The sequence below is a fragment of the Carettochelys insculpta genome, chromosome 17 (assembly GCF_033958435.1).
Source record: "Carettochelys insculpta isolate YL-2023 chromosome 17, ASM3395843v1, whole genome shotgun sequence".
In the NCBI taxonomy this organism is placed as follows: domain Eukaryota; kingdom Metazoa; phylum Chordata; order Testudines; family Carettochelyidae; genus Carettochelys; species Carettochelys insculpta.
The window spans coordinates 32,234,973-32,251,140 of NC_134153.1; the positions used below are offsets into that span (position 1 = coordinate 32,234,973).

General features: G+C 52.3%; 1 protein-coding gene across 9 annotated transcripts in view; it reads right to left on the reverse strand.

Moving 5' to 3' along the window:
* CEP250 (centrosomal protein 250) overlaps positions 1-16,168 on the reverse strand; it is a 137,068-nt gene that overhangs the window by 42,807 nt on the left and 78,093 nt on the right. For all 9 annotated transcript variants that reach the window (XM_075012198.1, XM_075012196.1, XM_075012197.1 and 6 more), the window contains 4 exons: positions 8,578-8,709; positions 8,067-8,210; positions 4,809-7,540; positions 626-785 (listed from right to left, as the gene is read on the reverse strand). In XM_075012198.1, coding sequence (XP_074868299.1) covers positions 626-785; positions 4,809-7,540; positions 8,067-8,210; positions 8,578-8,709 — 3,168 coding nt within the window. The remainder of the gene's footprint in view (positions 1-625; positions 786-4,808; positions 7,541-8,066; positions 8,211-8,577; positions 8,710-16,168) is intronic.

Sequence of the window (16,168 nt, forward strand, 5' to 3'; positions counted from 1 at the left end):
GGGATGGCGAAAGCTGCTTTTCGGCAGACATTTTCCTATAGCCAAACACACAAAGCCAAGGAACAGCAGAGGTAAGGTTGGAAATGAGCCCTGCGACCTTCATGAGCCAAGAGCTTGCCACCTGAAGGAAAATGCAAATTACCGCTCCCCGCCTCACCATGTCCCACCCCCTCAGAAAGAAACCAGAAGAAATGCATGCGGTGAGAGAGGCTGCTGAGGGGAGGATAACTATGGAGGCAGGAGCAAGGAGACAGTCATCTTCTGTGCTGTGTGTCTGAGATGTTGGAGAGAGAAGTTAACGCTTTGCAGAGCTAGGCACAGCCACCTGGAGCCAGCAGCCATATGTGAAGCAGTGAGATGCCCCATTAGCATCTGCTGTTCTCCTCTGGGGGCTCAGGGTCTGTAAGCGGGAGGTGCAATGTAGGAAGGGCAGAGCAGGTCCAGGCCTTGCCACCACAGCCACAGTGCTGCAAGCAGGTGAGGAGAGAGGAGGCCGCATGACAGGAGTGAAAGCAGTAGAGGAGAGGACAGAGATGAATGTACAGTGGGTGGGAGGCGCAGGTGGGACTGGCCCTGGGAATGGCAGATATGCTGCTGAAAAAGGGAGAGCTGGTGTGCAGGGTACCTGGGTGTTGAGCTCCTGGATCTCTTGTATGTGTTCAGAACTGAGCTGCTGAGCCTGGTGAATGGCTGTATGCAGGCTGATGATTTCATTCTGCTGAGCCACATCTCTCTCTTGGAGGGTCCTGAGTCTTGGCTCTTTCTCCTTCAGGGCCAGAGCCAAGCTGAAACAGAGAAGGGGCACCATGATTCTAGCAGTTCAGGGCCTGGAGTGGGGGAGAAGTGTTGGGGGCGGGGGCACTGTGGCCCTGGCAGCTCAGGGCCTGGAGCTGGGGGGAATGATGCTCTGAAGACAATGGGAAGTGAGGGCTTCTGTGATCCTGGCAGCTCTGTGACAAAGGCAGGGAGACTCTCTGTAAGCCTGACAACACCACAAAAGGGGGTGTCCATGAACTTAGTGGTATCATGACTGTGGGGGCAGAAAAGGGGCCTCTGTAACCCCAGGACTCTTTGCCAGGAGGTATAATATTTAACAAGCCCTCACAAGTCACATCTGACAGGAGAGAAGGCACTGCCCATTGTTAGCTCCACGAACACTCTGCTCAGCCCCAAGTCAGCACTGCAGCTTTGTGCTCGTATCGGATGTTTTTAAAGGGGGAGAAATGATCACATGAGAACGGCCAGAGTGGGTCAGACCAACAGTCCATCCAGCCCAGGGTCCCATCTTACAACAGGGTTGCTTCAGAGGGAATGAACAAACTGTGGGAATTTTTCAGGTGATCAACCCCTGCCATTCAATCCCAGCTTTTGACACTCACAAGTTTATGGACATCCAGAGCTTGCAGTTGTGTCCCTGACCATCCTGACTACCAAGATTTATCTGACTCCTTTTTGAACCCAGTTATACTTCTGGCCTTCACAACATCCCTTGGCAACAAGTTCCACAGGCTGACTGTGATGTGTGAAGTACTTTCTTCTGTTCGCTTTAAACCTGCATCCCATTACTTTAATCAGGTGACTCCTGATTTATGTGTTATATGAAAAGGTAAATGACAGCTCCTTACTCGTTTTATTCATAGCATTCGTGATGTTACAGATTCCTACTATATGCCCCTTTTGCTGTCTCTTATCTATGCCTTTAAACAGGCCCGTCAACAACAGGGAACAAAGAGGGCAGTTGCCACAGATCCACCAACTCAAAACCGCCCAGGGCTCCTGGCCACCATCACTACTGCTGAAACAGAGGCAGCTGGAACTCCAGGCCCTTTAAATTGCTGCTGGAGCACCATTCAGCATGTTCCAGGGGGCTCTGAGGGCTGGCAGGGAGAAGGGCAGGGAACAATGGTGCACTCCAGGCAGTGCTGAGGACTGCCTCCAGCCCCTTCGACCTGAGTCCCCACCCCTTCCAGAAGCACATAGCCACACACACCCCGCCCAGGGGCCCAGAAAGTCTGTTGGCCTCCCTGCTGTTAAATCTTTCCATAATTCTAATCGTTTTGTTTTGTTGCCCTTCTCTGAATGTTTTCCAACTCTAACTTTCGTTTTAGAGATGGAATGCCCAGCAGTGCACTGATTTATATAGAACTACGATGACATTTCCTGCTTTACTATCTATCCTGTTTCTAATTATTCCTAACATCCAGTTACCTTTGTTGTCCGCTGCTGCACATTGAGCTAATGTTTTCAGACGAAGGCTGAACTCCCTCTCTCTCACGTCGTAACAAATAATTATTTCATAGCCCAACGTTTTCTATTTCTGTACTTGGGAGTATGCCTTCCAATGTGCATTACTTTGCACTTATCAACCAGGAGTTTCATCTGACATTTTGTTGCCAGTCATCCGGTCAGTGGGATCCCATTTGTAACTCTTCACAGCTACCTTTGCCAACAATCTTGAATAGTTTTGTACCATCTGCAGTTTTTTCCATCTCACTATTTTCCCTTGTGATGGATGGGAGGGCCACTACCCTCTTCTAGACAGCCCAGCCATTCCCTTACCTAAATTACCTGTTAAGGGTTATAAATCTGGGGACAGTGGGTCCATGGAAATCTCCACAGTGTTGGCAGGGAGCAAGCTGAGCCAACAGGAAGACAGTGAGATATGAACTGAAGCAGAGATCTCCTGCTGCAGTCTTTGTGGGGCCAGAGGAGCGATACCAAGATGTAATAAGCCTGGAAGCAGGTATGGAATTTTTCAGTAATACCCATACCTAGAAAGGACCGCACCTTGGAATAAAAGATATGTGAGTAGCAAGGGGATGTTTAGTCAGACACAATCAGGTTTTGTCTCCAATTTTGGGTTTGGTTTGTGGACTTGCGTATGCTGACTAATTTACTTCTCTGTGCATTGTGAACTTTTAAACTGAACCCCAGAGAAGCAATTCTCAGGGCTTTAATCTAGCTGTTTCCAGTTGCTCTATAAGACCTAGCAACTATGCGTTCTTTGCTGTGCAGATTTCACCCCTAGGCAGCCTCTGTGTATTTATGGAACTCTTCTTCTCCCAGCACTGCTAAAACAATCAGTCTTTTTACTTTCAGCATGGTTAATACAATCCCATCCTGGGGCTAACTCTTCACTTTCTCTGCTCTGGCTTTGTGAGAACATTCATTTCACTTGACACAAAACTGGGAATAAGAGGTTGAAATTTAGCTTATACTGAAGCAGTAATAGACCTCAGCTGCCTCAACACATCAATCCCAGATCACTGCTAGTGTTGGTGATCCTCCTGATCATCAGCCAAGGCCATCTGCTGCCCTCACTCAATTTACTTGGAGATCCTGTCTTTACAGATTCATCCTCAGACTCTGGATGTCAGCTGGTGCTAATGACAGAGTGTTTTGTGGAAGTAGTGCAAACTGAATAAAGGTTTTCTTGTCCCTGCTTTACTAGGTGGTAGTGGTTCAGATGGAATGACATGAGGTCTTATTCCAGGTTTGGACTGAAAACAAAATTTGGCTTCCTGTGAAAATGGGCCAAAGGAGATAGAATGGCCATTCGGTAGAGGCTGATCATCCTGTGAAGAATCACAGTCATTCTCCATGCAGATTAGTCCTTGCCCTTTTCTTCACATGCACTGCAGATTGTTCAGCTGCTCAGGGTGTGAAAGAGTCAGTCACCTGGCCCGACTTCAATATTGGCTGTCACCCGGCCAACAGCTGCAATTGCCCATGGGGAAAAGATTTTGAGACCAGATGAGACTGCATCCAGCACAAGGCTGTAGGATTGGCTTCAATGGCAACATAGCTGAAGATGAACAGTGGCAGTTTATCTGACACACTGGGATATACTTGGCAATTAAAGAGGAAAATCAAGCAATAGATCTTGAAGACCCCAGTCATGGGGGTATTCTGATGAAGTCATATTAGTCAGAGAGGGGACACCACTCTGAGTCTCTTAAGGCTAAAGCTGCCAACGTGGATACTGAAAACACTGAGATGGCCAAGGAGAGCTCCTGGGTACCCTCTCCAGGTTCTGAAAGTGAGGGACTCAAGTCAGTCACAGTCCTTCCTAAGCACAAGACACAGCTGTGTGTGTGTGAGGGGCACTGTTCTTGAAGCAGCACTATGTATCTCATTCTCCAGGTGCACAGGGAAAAATACAACACAAATGCAGCATTAAACAAAGCTGGAAAGAGGGGCTTGAGGAGATAAATCAGACTGGAAGCCCCAGCTTAGTGCTTGGGTTGGGTCAAGCAGCTGAGACCTACTACTTCAACTACACAGAATGGTAATGCCTTGTTGGTTCAGAGCTGGAGAAACGTGAGAAGAACTTGTACACTTCAGCTGCGCCAACTACCCAGACTCAGGGAGATGGACTCAGCCGCTGCAGGATGTTGGAAAGCTGGGGATCAAGTCTTGGGAGCACCCATGAAGTCAGAGGCTCCATACTTTGTGAATGGTGTCTATGTGCATGAATGTCAATGCACTCAGGCATTTCAAACGCCATTAAAAGCCAGCAGCTAGGTAAAGCAACTGGATGCTCATTCTGAACCATGAGAAATCCAAAGGGCTCCCGGGGGCACAGCTGGCCAAGGCCAGGTCTCTAAGGAGTACCTTTACTAACCCCAGTCCAAAGGAAACTGACAACTGCTACATGGTGCAGCACAGGCACCCCAATGTGAGAACATACGCACACCTGAGATGCTTTGGAGAAGCTCCCTGATCAGCATGCAAGCACAGACTTGAGAGAAGGAATCAGTTAAGATGGGAAAAATACCTAGCCTATAACACATCTGATTTCAGCCTACCTGGTTCTTTCAGCATCCAGGGCTCTGAGCGTGGCCTGGAGCTCTGCGACCTGATGCTCCACCTCCTCCCGCCGGCTCCTCTCCCCCTCCAGGGCTCTGAGCGTGGTCTGGAGCTCTGCGATCTGATGCTCCGCCTCCTCCCGCTGGCTCCTCTCCCCCTCCAGGGCTCTGAGCGTGGTCTGGAGCTCTGCGTTCTCACGCTCCGCCTCCTCCCGCCAGCTCCTCTCCCCCTCCAGGGCTCTGAGCGTGGTCTGGAGCTCTGTGTTCTCACGCTCCGCTGCCTCCCGCCGGCTCCTCTCCCCCTCCAGGGCTCTGAGCGTGGTCTGGAGCTCTGCGATCTGATGCTCCGCCTCCTCCCGCCGGCTCCTCTGCCCCTCCAGGGCTCTGAGCGTGGTCTGGAGCTCTGTGATCTGATGCTCTGCCTCCTCCCGCCGGCTCCTCTCCCCCTCCAGGGCTCTGAGCGTGGTCTGGAGCTCTGTGTTCTCACGCTCCGCTGCCTCCCGCCGGCTCCTCTCCCCCTCCAGGGCTCTGAGCGTGGTCTGGAGCTCTGCGTTCTCACGCTCCGCCTCCTCCCGCCGGCTCCTCTGCCCCTCCAGGGCTCTGAGCGTGGTCTGGAGCTCTGTGTTCTCACGCTCCGCCTCCTCCCGCCGGCTCCTCTCCCCCTCCAGGGCTCTGAGCGTGGTCTGGAGCTCTGCGATCTGATGCTCCGCCTCCTCCCGCCAGCTCCTCTCCCCCTCCAGGGCTCTGAGCGTGGTCTGGAGCTCTGTGTTCTCACGCTCCGCTGCCTCCCGCCGGCTCCTCTCCCCCTCCAGGGCTCTGAGCGTGGTCTGGAGCTCTGCGATCTGATGCTCCGCCTCCTCCCGCCGGCTCCTCTGCCCCTCCAGGGCTCTGAGCGTGGTCTGGAGCTCTGTGTTCTCACGCTCCGCCTCCTCCCGCCGGCTCCTCTCCCCCTCCAGGGCTCTGAGCGTGGTCTGGAGCTCTGTGATCTGATGCTCTGCCTCCTCCCGCCGGCTCCTCTCCCCCTCCAGGGCTCTGAGCGTGGTCTGGAGCTCTGTGATCTGATGCTCCGCCTCCTCCCGCCGGCTCCTCTCCCCCTCCAGGGCTCTGAGAGTGGTCTGGAGCTCTGCGTTCTCACGCTCCGCCTCCTCCCGCCGGCTCCTCTCCCCCTCCAGGGCTCTGAGCATGGTCTGGAGCTCTGCGTTCTCACGCTCCGCCTCCTCCCGCCGGCTCCTCTCCCCCTCCAGGGCTCTGAGCGTGGTCTGGAGCTCTGTGATCTGATGCTCCGCCTCCTCCCGCCGGCTCCTCTCCCCCTCCAGGGCTCTGAGCGTGGTCTGGAGCTCTGCGTTCTCACGCTCCGCCTCCTCCCGCCGGCTCCTCTCCCCCTCCAGGGCTCTGAGCATGGTCTGGAGCTCTGCGTTCTCACGCTCTGCCTCCTCCCACCGGCTCCTCTCCCCCTCCAGGGCTCTGAGCGTGGTCTGGAGCTCTGCGTTCTCACGCTCCGCCTCCTCCCGCCGGCTCCTCTCCCCCTCCAGGGCTCTGAGCGTGGTCTGGAGCTCTGTGTTCTCACGCTCCACTGCCTCCCGCCGGCTCCTCTCCCCCTCCAGGGCTCTGAGCGTGGTCTGGAGCTCTGTGATCTGATGCTCCGCCTCCTCCCGCCAGCTCCTCTCCCCCTCCAGGGCTCTGAGCGTGGTCTGGAGCTCTGTGATCTGATGCTCCGCCTCCTCCCGCCGGCTCCTCTCCCGGACTCTGAGTGTGGTCTGGAGCTCTGCGTTCTCACGCTCCGCCTCCTCCCGCCGGCTCCTCTCCCCCTCCAGGGCTCTGAGCATGGTCTGGAGCTCTGCGTTCTCACGCTCCGCCTCCTCCCACCGGCTCCTCTCCCCCTCCAGGGCTCTGAGCGTGGTGTGGAGCTCTGTGATCTGATGCTCCGCCTCCTCCCGCCGGCTCCTCTCCCCCTCCAGGGCTCTGAGCGTGGTCTGGAGCTCTGCGTTCTCACGCTCCGCCTCCTCCCGCCGGCTCCTCTCCCCCTCCAGGGCTCTGAGCGTGGTCTGGAGCTCTGTGATCTGATGCTCCGCCTCCTCCCGCCGGCTCCTCTCCCCCTCCAGGGCTCTGAACGTGGTCTGGAGCTCTGTGTTCTCACGCTCCGCTGCCTCCCGCCGGCTCCTCTCCCCCTCCAGGGCTCTGAGCGTGGTCTGGAGCTCTGCGATCTGATGCTCCGCCTCCTCCCGCCGGCTCCTCTGCCCCTCCAGGGCTCTGAGCATGGTCTGGAGCTCTGTGATCTGATGCTCCGCCTCCTCCCGCCGGCTCCTCTCCCCCTCCAGGGCTCTGAGCGTGGTCTGGAGCTCTGCGTTCTCACGCTCCGCCTCCTCCCGCCGGCTCCTCTCCCCCTCCAGGGCTCTGAGCATGGTCTGGAGCTCTGCGTTCTCACGCTCCGCCTCCTCCCACCGGCTCCTCTCCCCCTCCAGGGCTCTGAGCGTGGTCTGGAGCTCTGTGATCTGATGCTCCGCCTCCTCCCGCCGGCTCCTCTCCCCCTCCAGGGCTCTGAGCGTGGTCTGGAGCTCTGCGATCTGATGCTCCGCCTCCTCCCACCGGTTCCTCTCCCCCTCTAGCAACTTCTGGATATGAGCAGCCTCCAGCGTCTTCTGGTTGGATAATTCTTGCACCTCATTCAGTTGTTGCTGAGTCTCCAGGCCAATCTGTTGCCAGGAGTCTTTGGTGACCAGTAGGTCTTGCACCTGAAATAGGACAGAACAGTGGAGGAGTCAGAGGTTGAAGCATGCCTCAGCCTTCCTGTTTCCTATGGGGAAAGCAAACAAGCAAGGTAAAGTATCATCTGATCTTCGGCGTGCCAAGCGGAGATTAGATGTTGCTCATATCTTTGGAGACTCCAGTAAAGGAGATTGTTCCCCCATCTTTCCACACCTTTAGATGTGAAACCAGCAGCAGTATGACAGATGGAGACCTGTCTCTCTGTAGCTGGGATCAGGTGTGAACGGCAGGTTGCAGGCAGAGAGCCTGCACTTGCCAGTCAAGCTCAGGGTGTGATCAGGATAAGCAGCAAAATGGCGGGGAGAGGGACCGTTCCCACTAATTGGGAGCAGGGATGAGCAGGCAGGCAACAGACAAAGGGACTTTCCTCCTCTGCCCAGCCAGGATCAAGGGTGAGTAGCAAGGTAGGGTCATATGTAGGGTGAGCAACAGGTAGGAGGACTGCCATCAACGTGGATGTAATCCTCCTTGCCCTGTGCCCACTGCAGTCACCTGGTTCCTCAGGACGTCTCGCTGCCGGAGGAGAATGTCTATTTCCCGTTTGAGGAGTTTAACCTCTTCCTGGTGCCTGCTCTCCATTGCCTCCATCTTACTCCGAGATTCCAGGAGCTCAGCTTGCAGTCCGTCCACAGTGTCCTGTAACCAGGCCAAAAAGTGAGTCACTGACAGCTATGATACATCCAACCCTGTGCCCCAAAGTTCCTCTCCTCAACCACATCTTCCTGTCTTTGCTTCACCTGTGTGCACAAAACTCACCTGGCTGCCATCTCTGCCTCTAACTTCCCTTCCCTTTACTGAGCTCTCTGGCATATCAGGTCTTTGCTCAGGCTCAGCCCTCTCTCTGTTCCACCTCTCTGCCCCACTCCTCCTTTCCCAGCTCTGCACTGTCCTACAGTTCCTGCCTCTTTTCCCTTTTCTCTCTTCTTTCACCTCTGTCTTTTTCTGTCCTTGTGTTGGAATGGAAGTGTCCTCCTTGTCACTGCTCTCTGCTGGTCAAACTGACCTGCTCCTTCTGTTGCTTCTTCACCTCCTGGCGGAGATGCTCCAGCTGCTGACAGGCTTCTGTAAGCTCTCCCTGGGTATGGAGCAGTGCCTCCAGCAAAGACTTCTTCTCTCTCTCTTTCTCTAGTAGTGCCTGCACAGAGAGAACAGAAGAAAGAAGGTGCTTGATGCTAACAGACGTAATGAGTTTGCTGAGTCTCAGAGACAAGTGCTCCCACATAAACTGGCTACTTGTCTCCACAGTAAGTCTCCACTTCACCAAAGACCCAGGTTTTATGGTGAGACTAGCAGCCAGGGAAATCCATTGTTGAAGATCCTCTCCTCTTACATGGTGCCAAATCCCATGGCACCTCCCACTTGCCAGAGGTCAAGACACACATCTGCCTTACTTTGCTGGATCGTCTTTAGTGAAGGCATCCCCAGCCTGCAGTGATGCTGTTTAGCTCTTCCCATACAGCCAGCAGCAGAGTAGGGCAGAGCTTGTGCACACTGGGTTGCAGTAGCAGAATGCCAAGGCCCCAAGACAACAAAAATCTTTGGCTCTCTTGGGAAGAGTAGGTGATTAAACGAAAGTATCTAGTGGGACTTGGGAACTCTGAGGTGTCACAAGCACATTTCATCTCTGAGATCTGGTGCAGTCACTCTGATGCTTGCCAGTGCCAGGCAGGGATACTGCTGTGCCCAGGAGCTCAGACAGAAGTGCAAGACTTTTGGTGACATATAATAAGGGTCCCTGCTGTGAGGAGAATCTGACAGGTGAAGTTTGCATACTTCAGAAATGCAGCACAATGATAACAAATGGAACAAGAACCGACAACTTCCATGTGGGAAAACAACCTGTGGTAATTCTCTGAAAATTGTTTTTAAAACGTTATGGAAATCCAACATTACTAAACTTCAACTAGCTGCACTCAAGGTTGCAAACATGGATCAAAAACTTCAGGGGAAGAACCATAAAGAAGGATGAAATCTTTAAAAAAACAAATTGGTGAACTTTGGAAAACTAAGCTAAAATAAGACTTTTAAACCCTAAATATCTCAGCTGTTGCAGATCCCGGAAACAGAACAAACATCTAAGTGCATGTGTATACCTGCAGCACTACTGCAATAGATGCAGCACGTGTTGCTTTAGGAGGTCAGGTAAAGACACGCTAAATCAGTGGGAGAGTGCTTTGGGCACTCTGCCTCCTCAGGAAGCGTAAGGGAGGTCAGCACGAGACACTTCCCTGTTGACTCAGTTGGTCCCATAACCAACATTGCGTTAAGTTGGATTAATTTACTGCAGCAGTGCACACCAACCCTAACATTCAAGTGGTCTCCCACACTCCGCGTTAGCCAGCATTCGCTGACGTTACTGGAACCATAGCTCTCTGCATTTCCACTTCATGCAGTCTGAGGAAGAAAGTATACAAGCCCTTCTTTAGTGTTGTCAGAAAGATAGCAACAAAGTCAGGATATGTGGCCAAGAAACCTACACCTCCCTCATCTCCACCTATCTGGACAGTATTTTTACAAGGCTTATCACATTCATATCTAAGCACGGAATCTATGCTGCCTTCAAGCCTGCAATGCCATCCCTCTCTGGAAGCCAGGCATTTGCCTTCTGGAAGCTTTTCATGGCTGCCTTGCCCTCACAGGGAGCATTCCCTGGGTCCATCACTGCATGCAATGCTGGCTGGGATAGCAGATTCCTCTCCTGGATGGTGAGAAACTGGGAAGGCATTGACTGCACCATCAGTTTGGGTCCAAGAGGTCCCCTGGGAGATGTGCCCTCTTGTGGCTCTGGTGTGGGCCGGCAGACCAAGCCGTGGTCCTTTGCCCAATGCTCCTTGATCTGACTTGCTCAGTGTAGGGTTCCTCTTATTGGCCATCTTCTTGGGCACCAGCAAAGAGGACCAGTGAGGGGTACAGCCCAGTGCCAGGAGTGCACTACACACCAAGGCCAAAGTACTGGGTGTTGCATCTGGCCAGGCCATCTCCAAGGCTGGGCAAAGAGCGGCCTCCAGGAGGAGGGCCCTCAAGTGACTATTGCCTTCTTTCTGCACCCTGGAATGAAAGTTCTTACAGTTGCAACACTTTTCGATGATATGGGACTCCCCTAGGGCTGTGCCTGCATGACAGCCTAACCTCAAAATTCCATAGCTTACTTTGAGTGGATTTTGGAATAGGCTATTTCAGCACTGTCTAAATGGAGCCACATGCTGAAATAAAGCCCTTTTTTGAGGGATCCCTATACTCATGCAATGAGGTGTACAGGGATGCAGGAATAGCACACTTTTTATCTCTAAAAACTGTTTCAAGGCAACAAGCGTATTTCTTAGATACAAGCAGCTATTTCGGGATAGCTATGTAGACATAGCCTAAGGTAGCATCTATACTATGAGATAAATTTGAATTTCTTAATATCGATTTTGTAAATCTGGAATTTTTAAGATTGAATTTGACCATCCTCACCTCCCCACATGCTCCTCACAGAGTCAACTTATTGCTGCCACACTCAATTGTCAAACATCAACTGCTACAGTAGTGCATTGTGGGAACCTATCCCACAGTTTCCTAATCCCCATAGCATTCTGGGTACTGTGGCAGACTGCTGCCTGTGGGCTGCAGGAGCCTGCCAGAAGGCAGATATGCCAGTTCCTATTGGAGAACCAAGGGAGTGGGCAAGCACAGCCTGCCCATGACTAAAAGGTCCCCCCAAGAGGGGGGTAAATACAGACAGACCAACTGCAGAGGAGACAAGGGAGGCCATTTCTCTGCTGAAAAGTGGAACAGCTCCAGGGCCAGACTGCATTCCCTCAGAAGCAGTGAAGGTGGACCTTGAAACCTCCACAGACATGCTGTACGAACTCTTTGGCAGAATATGGGACACCAAGGAAATACCACGAGACTGGAAACATGGACATATAATTAAAATACCCAAGAAAGGAAGTTTGAATGAATGCAGAAACTGGAGAGGTATCACTCTGCTGTCTGTTCCTGGGAAAGTCTTTAACAGGATCCTGTTGGAAAGAATGAAAGCAGAGACTGACAGGCTGTTGAGGGATGAACAAGCTGGTTTTCCAAGTGAGAGATCATGTGTAGACCCGATAACAACCTTGGGGATCATCATAGAACAGTCATTGGAATGGAACTCCCCACTGTATATAACTTTCATAGACCTTGAACAGGTCTTTGATAGTGTAGACAGAAATACACTGTGGAGACTGTTGCAGTATCATGGCATTCCCCAGAAGATCATTAATCTCATTCGAGCCAATTACAAACCCTCCACTTGCCAGGTTGTACATAATGGCACTCTGACGCAATCTTTCACTGTTCGAACAGGCGTGAGACAGGGATGTCTACTCTCACCATTCTTTTCCTTACAGTTATGGATTGGATTATGCTAAAACCAACAAGCGGACACCAGAGAGGTATTCAGTGGACCTTCTCTCGTCAATTAGAGGATATCGATTTTGCTGATGGCATTGCTCTCCTGGCACATCGGCATGAGCATATGGACAGCAAAGTTGCAGCACTGGATAGCGCTGCCTCAAAGGCAGGCCTGAAAATCAGTAGATGTAAAACTAGAACTATGAGAGTCAACCGCACTAAACAAGACATCACCACTCTAGGGGGAGAGACCCTTGAAGACGTTGAACAATTTACTCATCTAGGTAGTGTTGTGAATAAAGACGGTGGTGCTGACCTAGACATCAAATCCAGGACTGGCAAAGCCACAGCAGCATTTCAAACTCTGTGGCCAGTATGGAGATCGCACAACATCTCTGTTGAAACAAGCTGAGAAATTTCGATTCAAAGGTAAAGTCCGTCCTGCTGTGTGCCTGTGAATCATTGCGCACCACAAAGTCCTCAACACACAAACTGCAGACATGTTTGAATAGATGCCTGAGGTACATATTACAAATAAGATGGCAAGACAAAGTCACGAATGAACATCTGTGGACACGAACAGGCGAAGAGCCAGTGGGGAGCCAAATAAAAAGGAGAAAATGGGGATGGCTGGGACATACTTTGAGGAAATCCCCATCCAGCATTGTTCAACATGCCCTAAAATGGAATCCTCAGGGGAAACGCAGCCGAGGAAGACCCCGAATAACATGGAAGAGATCTACAGTCATGGAAGCACAAGAACTGGGATATTCATGGGGCCAAATTGAAGCCATTGCCCAAGATAGAACCAGGTGGAGGAGCCTTGTGGATGACCTATGCCCCACTTGGGGTTCACGGGTTTAACAAGAGAGGGATCCATTAAAATAACATGGTCTCCAAGCAATTGTGTGGGACAACCAAAAAGAAGAACAGGGATGGGTGTGAAGGTCAAAGGGTCAAAATGAGGGAACCAGAGGTGGACGCTGAGCAGAGAACCGCAGACAACGCCCACTGCTCCCCCCAAAGGTGTTGAGGGAGCCGGTGGACATTTGGAGGAACTCTGCTCAGACTCACGAGCAGATGGCAGAATGGAAATAGGCCCCACAGTCGCAATCCCCCGCCTCAGCCAGCCTACTCTCCCTGGTGTTATAGATGGCCACTTTAGCCATGGTCAAGAGAGGCTGACGAGGAGGTCCCGTGACTTAGTGGGGCCACGGATGGGGTGCGCAAGTATGAGAAGGTGCAGGGACAAGTGCAGCCAGAACCTCAGCAGGAGGTTCTGGAGGAGCTGGGAGAGGGGCTGCAGCCTGACACACTCAAGATAAATGTGTGCCAGGGTCTCCCTCACACCACAAAGAGAACAAGTGTCCAGGAGGGGAGTGAATCTTGCCAGGTACATGCCCGTGCTCACCACCGCATGGAGGATCCTCCAGCTGATGTCCCCAACGGAACAACCTTCATTTTCCCCATTGGAAGGAAGGACAAGTACTGCACCTACACAGATGGCAAGAAAATTTAAAGAAATGTCTTTCTTCTGTAGCTGTATTCTAAACTGGCCATCCTCTGAGTGTCCCCCTCCCCATCACTGCATCTGATCCCTGCAAATCATACAGGAACCCAGACTGCATTCTCAACATTAGAAGCAAGAGGATAGAAAAGTGCAGGAAAAAAGATTTTTCACTTCCCTCTTCATTAAACAGATTGACAACATGGGTGATGGCAGTGAAATTTCTTGATAGCTTGTACAAAGAGAAAATAGGAAAATTTTTCAAAAGAGAGTTTCTGAGGGAAGAGTCTTTGGCTTTCTGGTGCACTATCAGGCTTCTGTGCAACCGCTGTGTTCTCAACTGGCCATTCACTGAGTGTCCCCCCTCCCATCATTGCATCCGATCCCTGAAAATAATACCGGTGCCTGCACTGTATTCTCAAAGTTAGAAGAAAGAGGATAGAAAAGCCTACGAAAGAAAGATTTTTGACTTTCCCCTTCACTACACAGATATTGAATAGGGTGAATGTCTGTCTGTCTGCAGCTTGATCAGCTGCCTAGGTACCTGAGCTTGTGCTGTGCAGAGAAGAGCAGTTTGCAAGGTGTGAATTGGGGGAGTTCCCTGCCAGGTGAGCCTTCAAAGGCTGATTAGACTGGAGGCAAGGCTTTGAGCCAGGCCTGACCAGCTGGGAGCTCTCCCTAGAAGAAGGGAGCCCCCAGCGAACAAGGGGTGAGCAGCGAACAGGGGGCAGCAGCTAACAGGGAAGGGAGTTTGCCTCTGGGCAAAGTGTCCTAGAGGAGCTTGGGTGAGTGTGGGATTTGGGGGGCTGTGTGGTGAGCTGGTGGGTGAATGTCTGTCTGTCTGCAGCTTGATCAGCTGCCTAGGTACCTGAGCTTGTGCTGTGCAGAGAAGAGCAGTTTGCAAGGTGTGAATTGGGGGAGTTCCCTGCCAGGCGAGCCTTCAAGGGCTGATTAGACTGGAGACAAGGCTTTGAGCCAGGCCTGACCACCTGGGAGCTCTCCCTATAAGAAGGGAGCTCCCAGTGAAAAAGGGGTGAGCAGCGAACAGGGAAGGGAGTTTGCCTCTGGGAGTTCGCCGAGGGAGGAGCCCCATGTTTGTTGTCCTTTTCAGGTATGGTGTTCCACCTGTGCCCTGCAAGGCAGCACTACCAGGAAAAGGTGTCTCTGAAGAGAAGAGCCTGAAGAGCAATGGGGGAAGGTGGACCTGGGGGCACTGAGAGCAGCTGAGGGGAGAGGGGCCAGTGCAGTGAGGAGGACGGACATGGGAGCAGATGGGGGTACTGGGTTGGGGAGGGTCCTATGGTGATGGTAGCTGGGGGGAGGAGGGTCCTGGGGATATGAGGCCATTGCTCTGCAGGGAGCTATGGTGACTCGTGGTAACAGGGAGGCATGAAGTAGTTGGATCCTTAACCACATTCTCCGCACTCCACTGCCTTGTGGGTTATCCTGGGAAGGAGAGAGGCTAAGGGAGTAAACCCTGACAGAAAATCCGGAGTGGAGTCCGAAGGCAGTTCGGTGTCAACTTCTGGCACTGTCCCAGCAACTCCTGCAGCTGAGCTGGTACCAGACGTGGAGGTTATCCTCTCCTTTGGACTATATCAGTAAAGCCGAGAGGGGGACACTGGTGTCTGGGCAGCCCAGAGTCTCCATAATAAGTGCCCAGGCTCGCGCCCGGAGAGGTACTCCGGCATCGCTGAACAGCGTTGCATCAACACGGGAGGCAACAGATACCGGTTATAAGTTCTTGCTCGATTGGCGTAGAGAACGAGTGCCAGGGGTTGCCTTCGACGGTGGGAGAGATCCTGGCATCTCACTGGACAGTCACCGCCCGCCTCAAGCTGGGCAGCACCCAGCTAATAGGGTACTGTCCCGCCACAGTTCACCTGCCTCGCTGGGGGCGTGAGGCTTAAGGTTCCTGAACCTGACAAGTGACTGAAATTTGGGCACCAGGCAAACCAATAAGAAAATCAACAAGAAATGAGAAACATCAACAAATTAAGCTTGCTTGCTGGAATGTGTGGACCATGCTGACCAGCCTGACTGAAGATCTTCAGGCCATCAGTGACACCCAAAAGACCGCTGTCATCAACGAGGAACTGAAGAGGCTCAGAGTTGATATCGCTGCACTGCAAGAGACGCGACTTCCAGATTCGGGATCTCTAAAGGAAAAGGACTACACCTTTTTCTGGCAGGGTAAAGCCCAAGAAGAACCCAGAGAGCATGGTGTTGGCTTTGCTGTCAGAAACACCCTTCTACAAATGGTTGATTTAGTCATGGGCGGATCAGAAAGACTTCTTCAGATCATGCTTCAAACTTGCGCCGGTCCTGTCCACCTGATCAGCGCTTATGCTCCAACACTGTACGCCACACCAGAAGTAAAAGACAAGTTCTATGACGTGCTTAGTGCTGCCGTAGCGCAAATACCTGCTCGTGAACAACTGTACATCTTGGGTGACTTCAATGCAAGAGTTGGAGCTGATTGGGCCTCATGGCCTTCCTGCTTAGGACACTTCGGTGTGGGAAAAATGAATGACAATGGACAGCGTCTCCTTGAACTGTGCTCGTACCACAATCTGTGCATCACAAACACCTTCTTCCAAACGAAGCCACAGCACAGAGTGTCGTGGAGACACCCACGCTCGAAGCACTGGCATCAACTAGATGTGGTCATCACTAGGCGTAATAACCTCAAAAACGTCCTTCTGACACG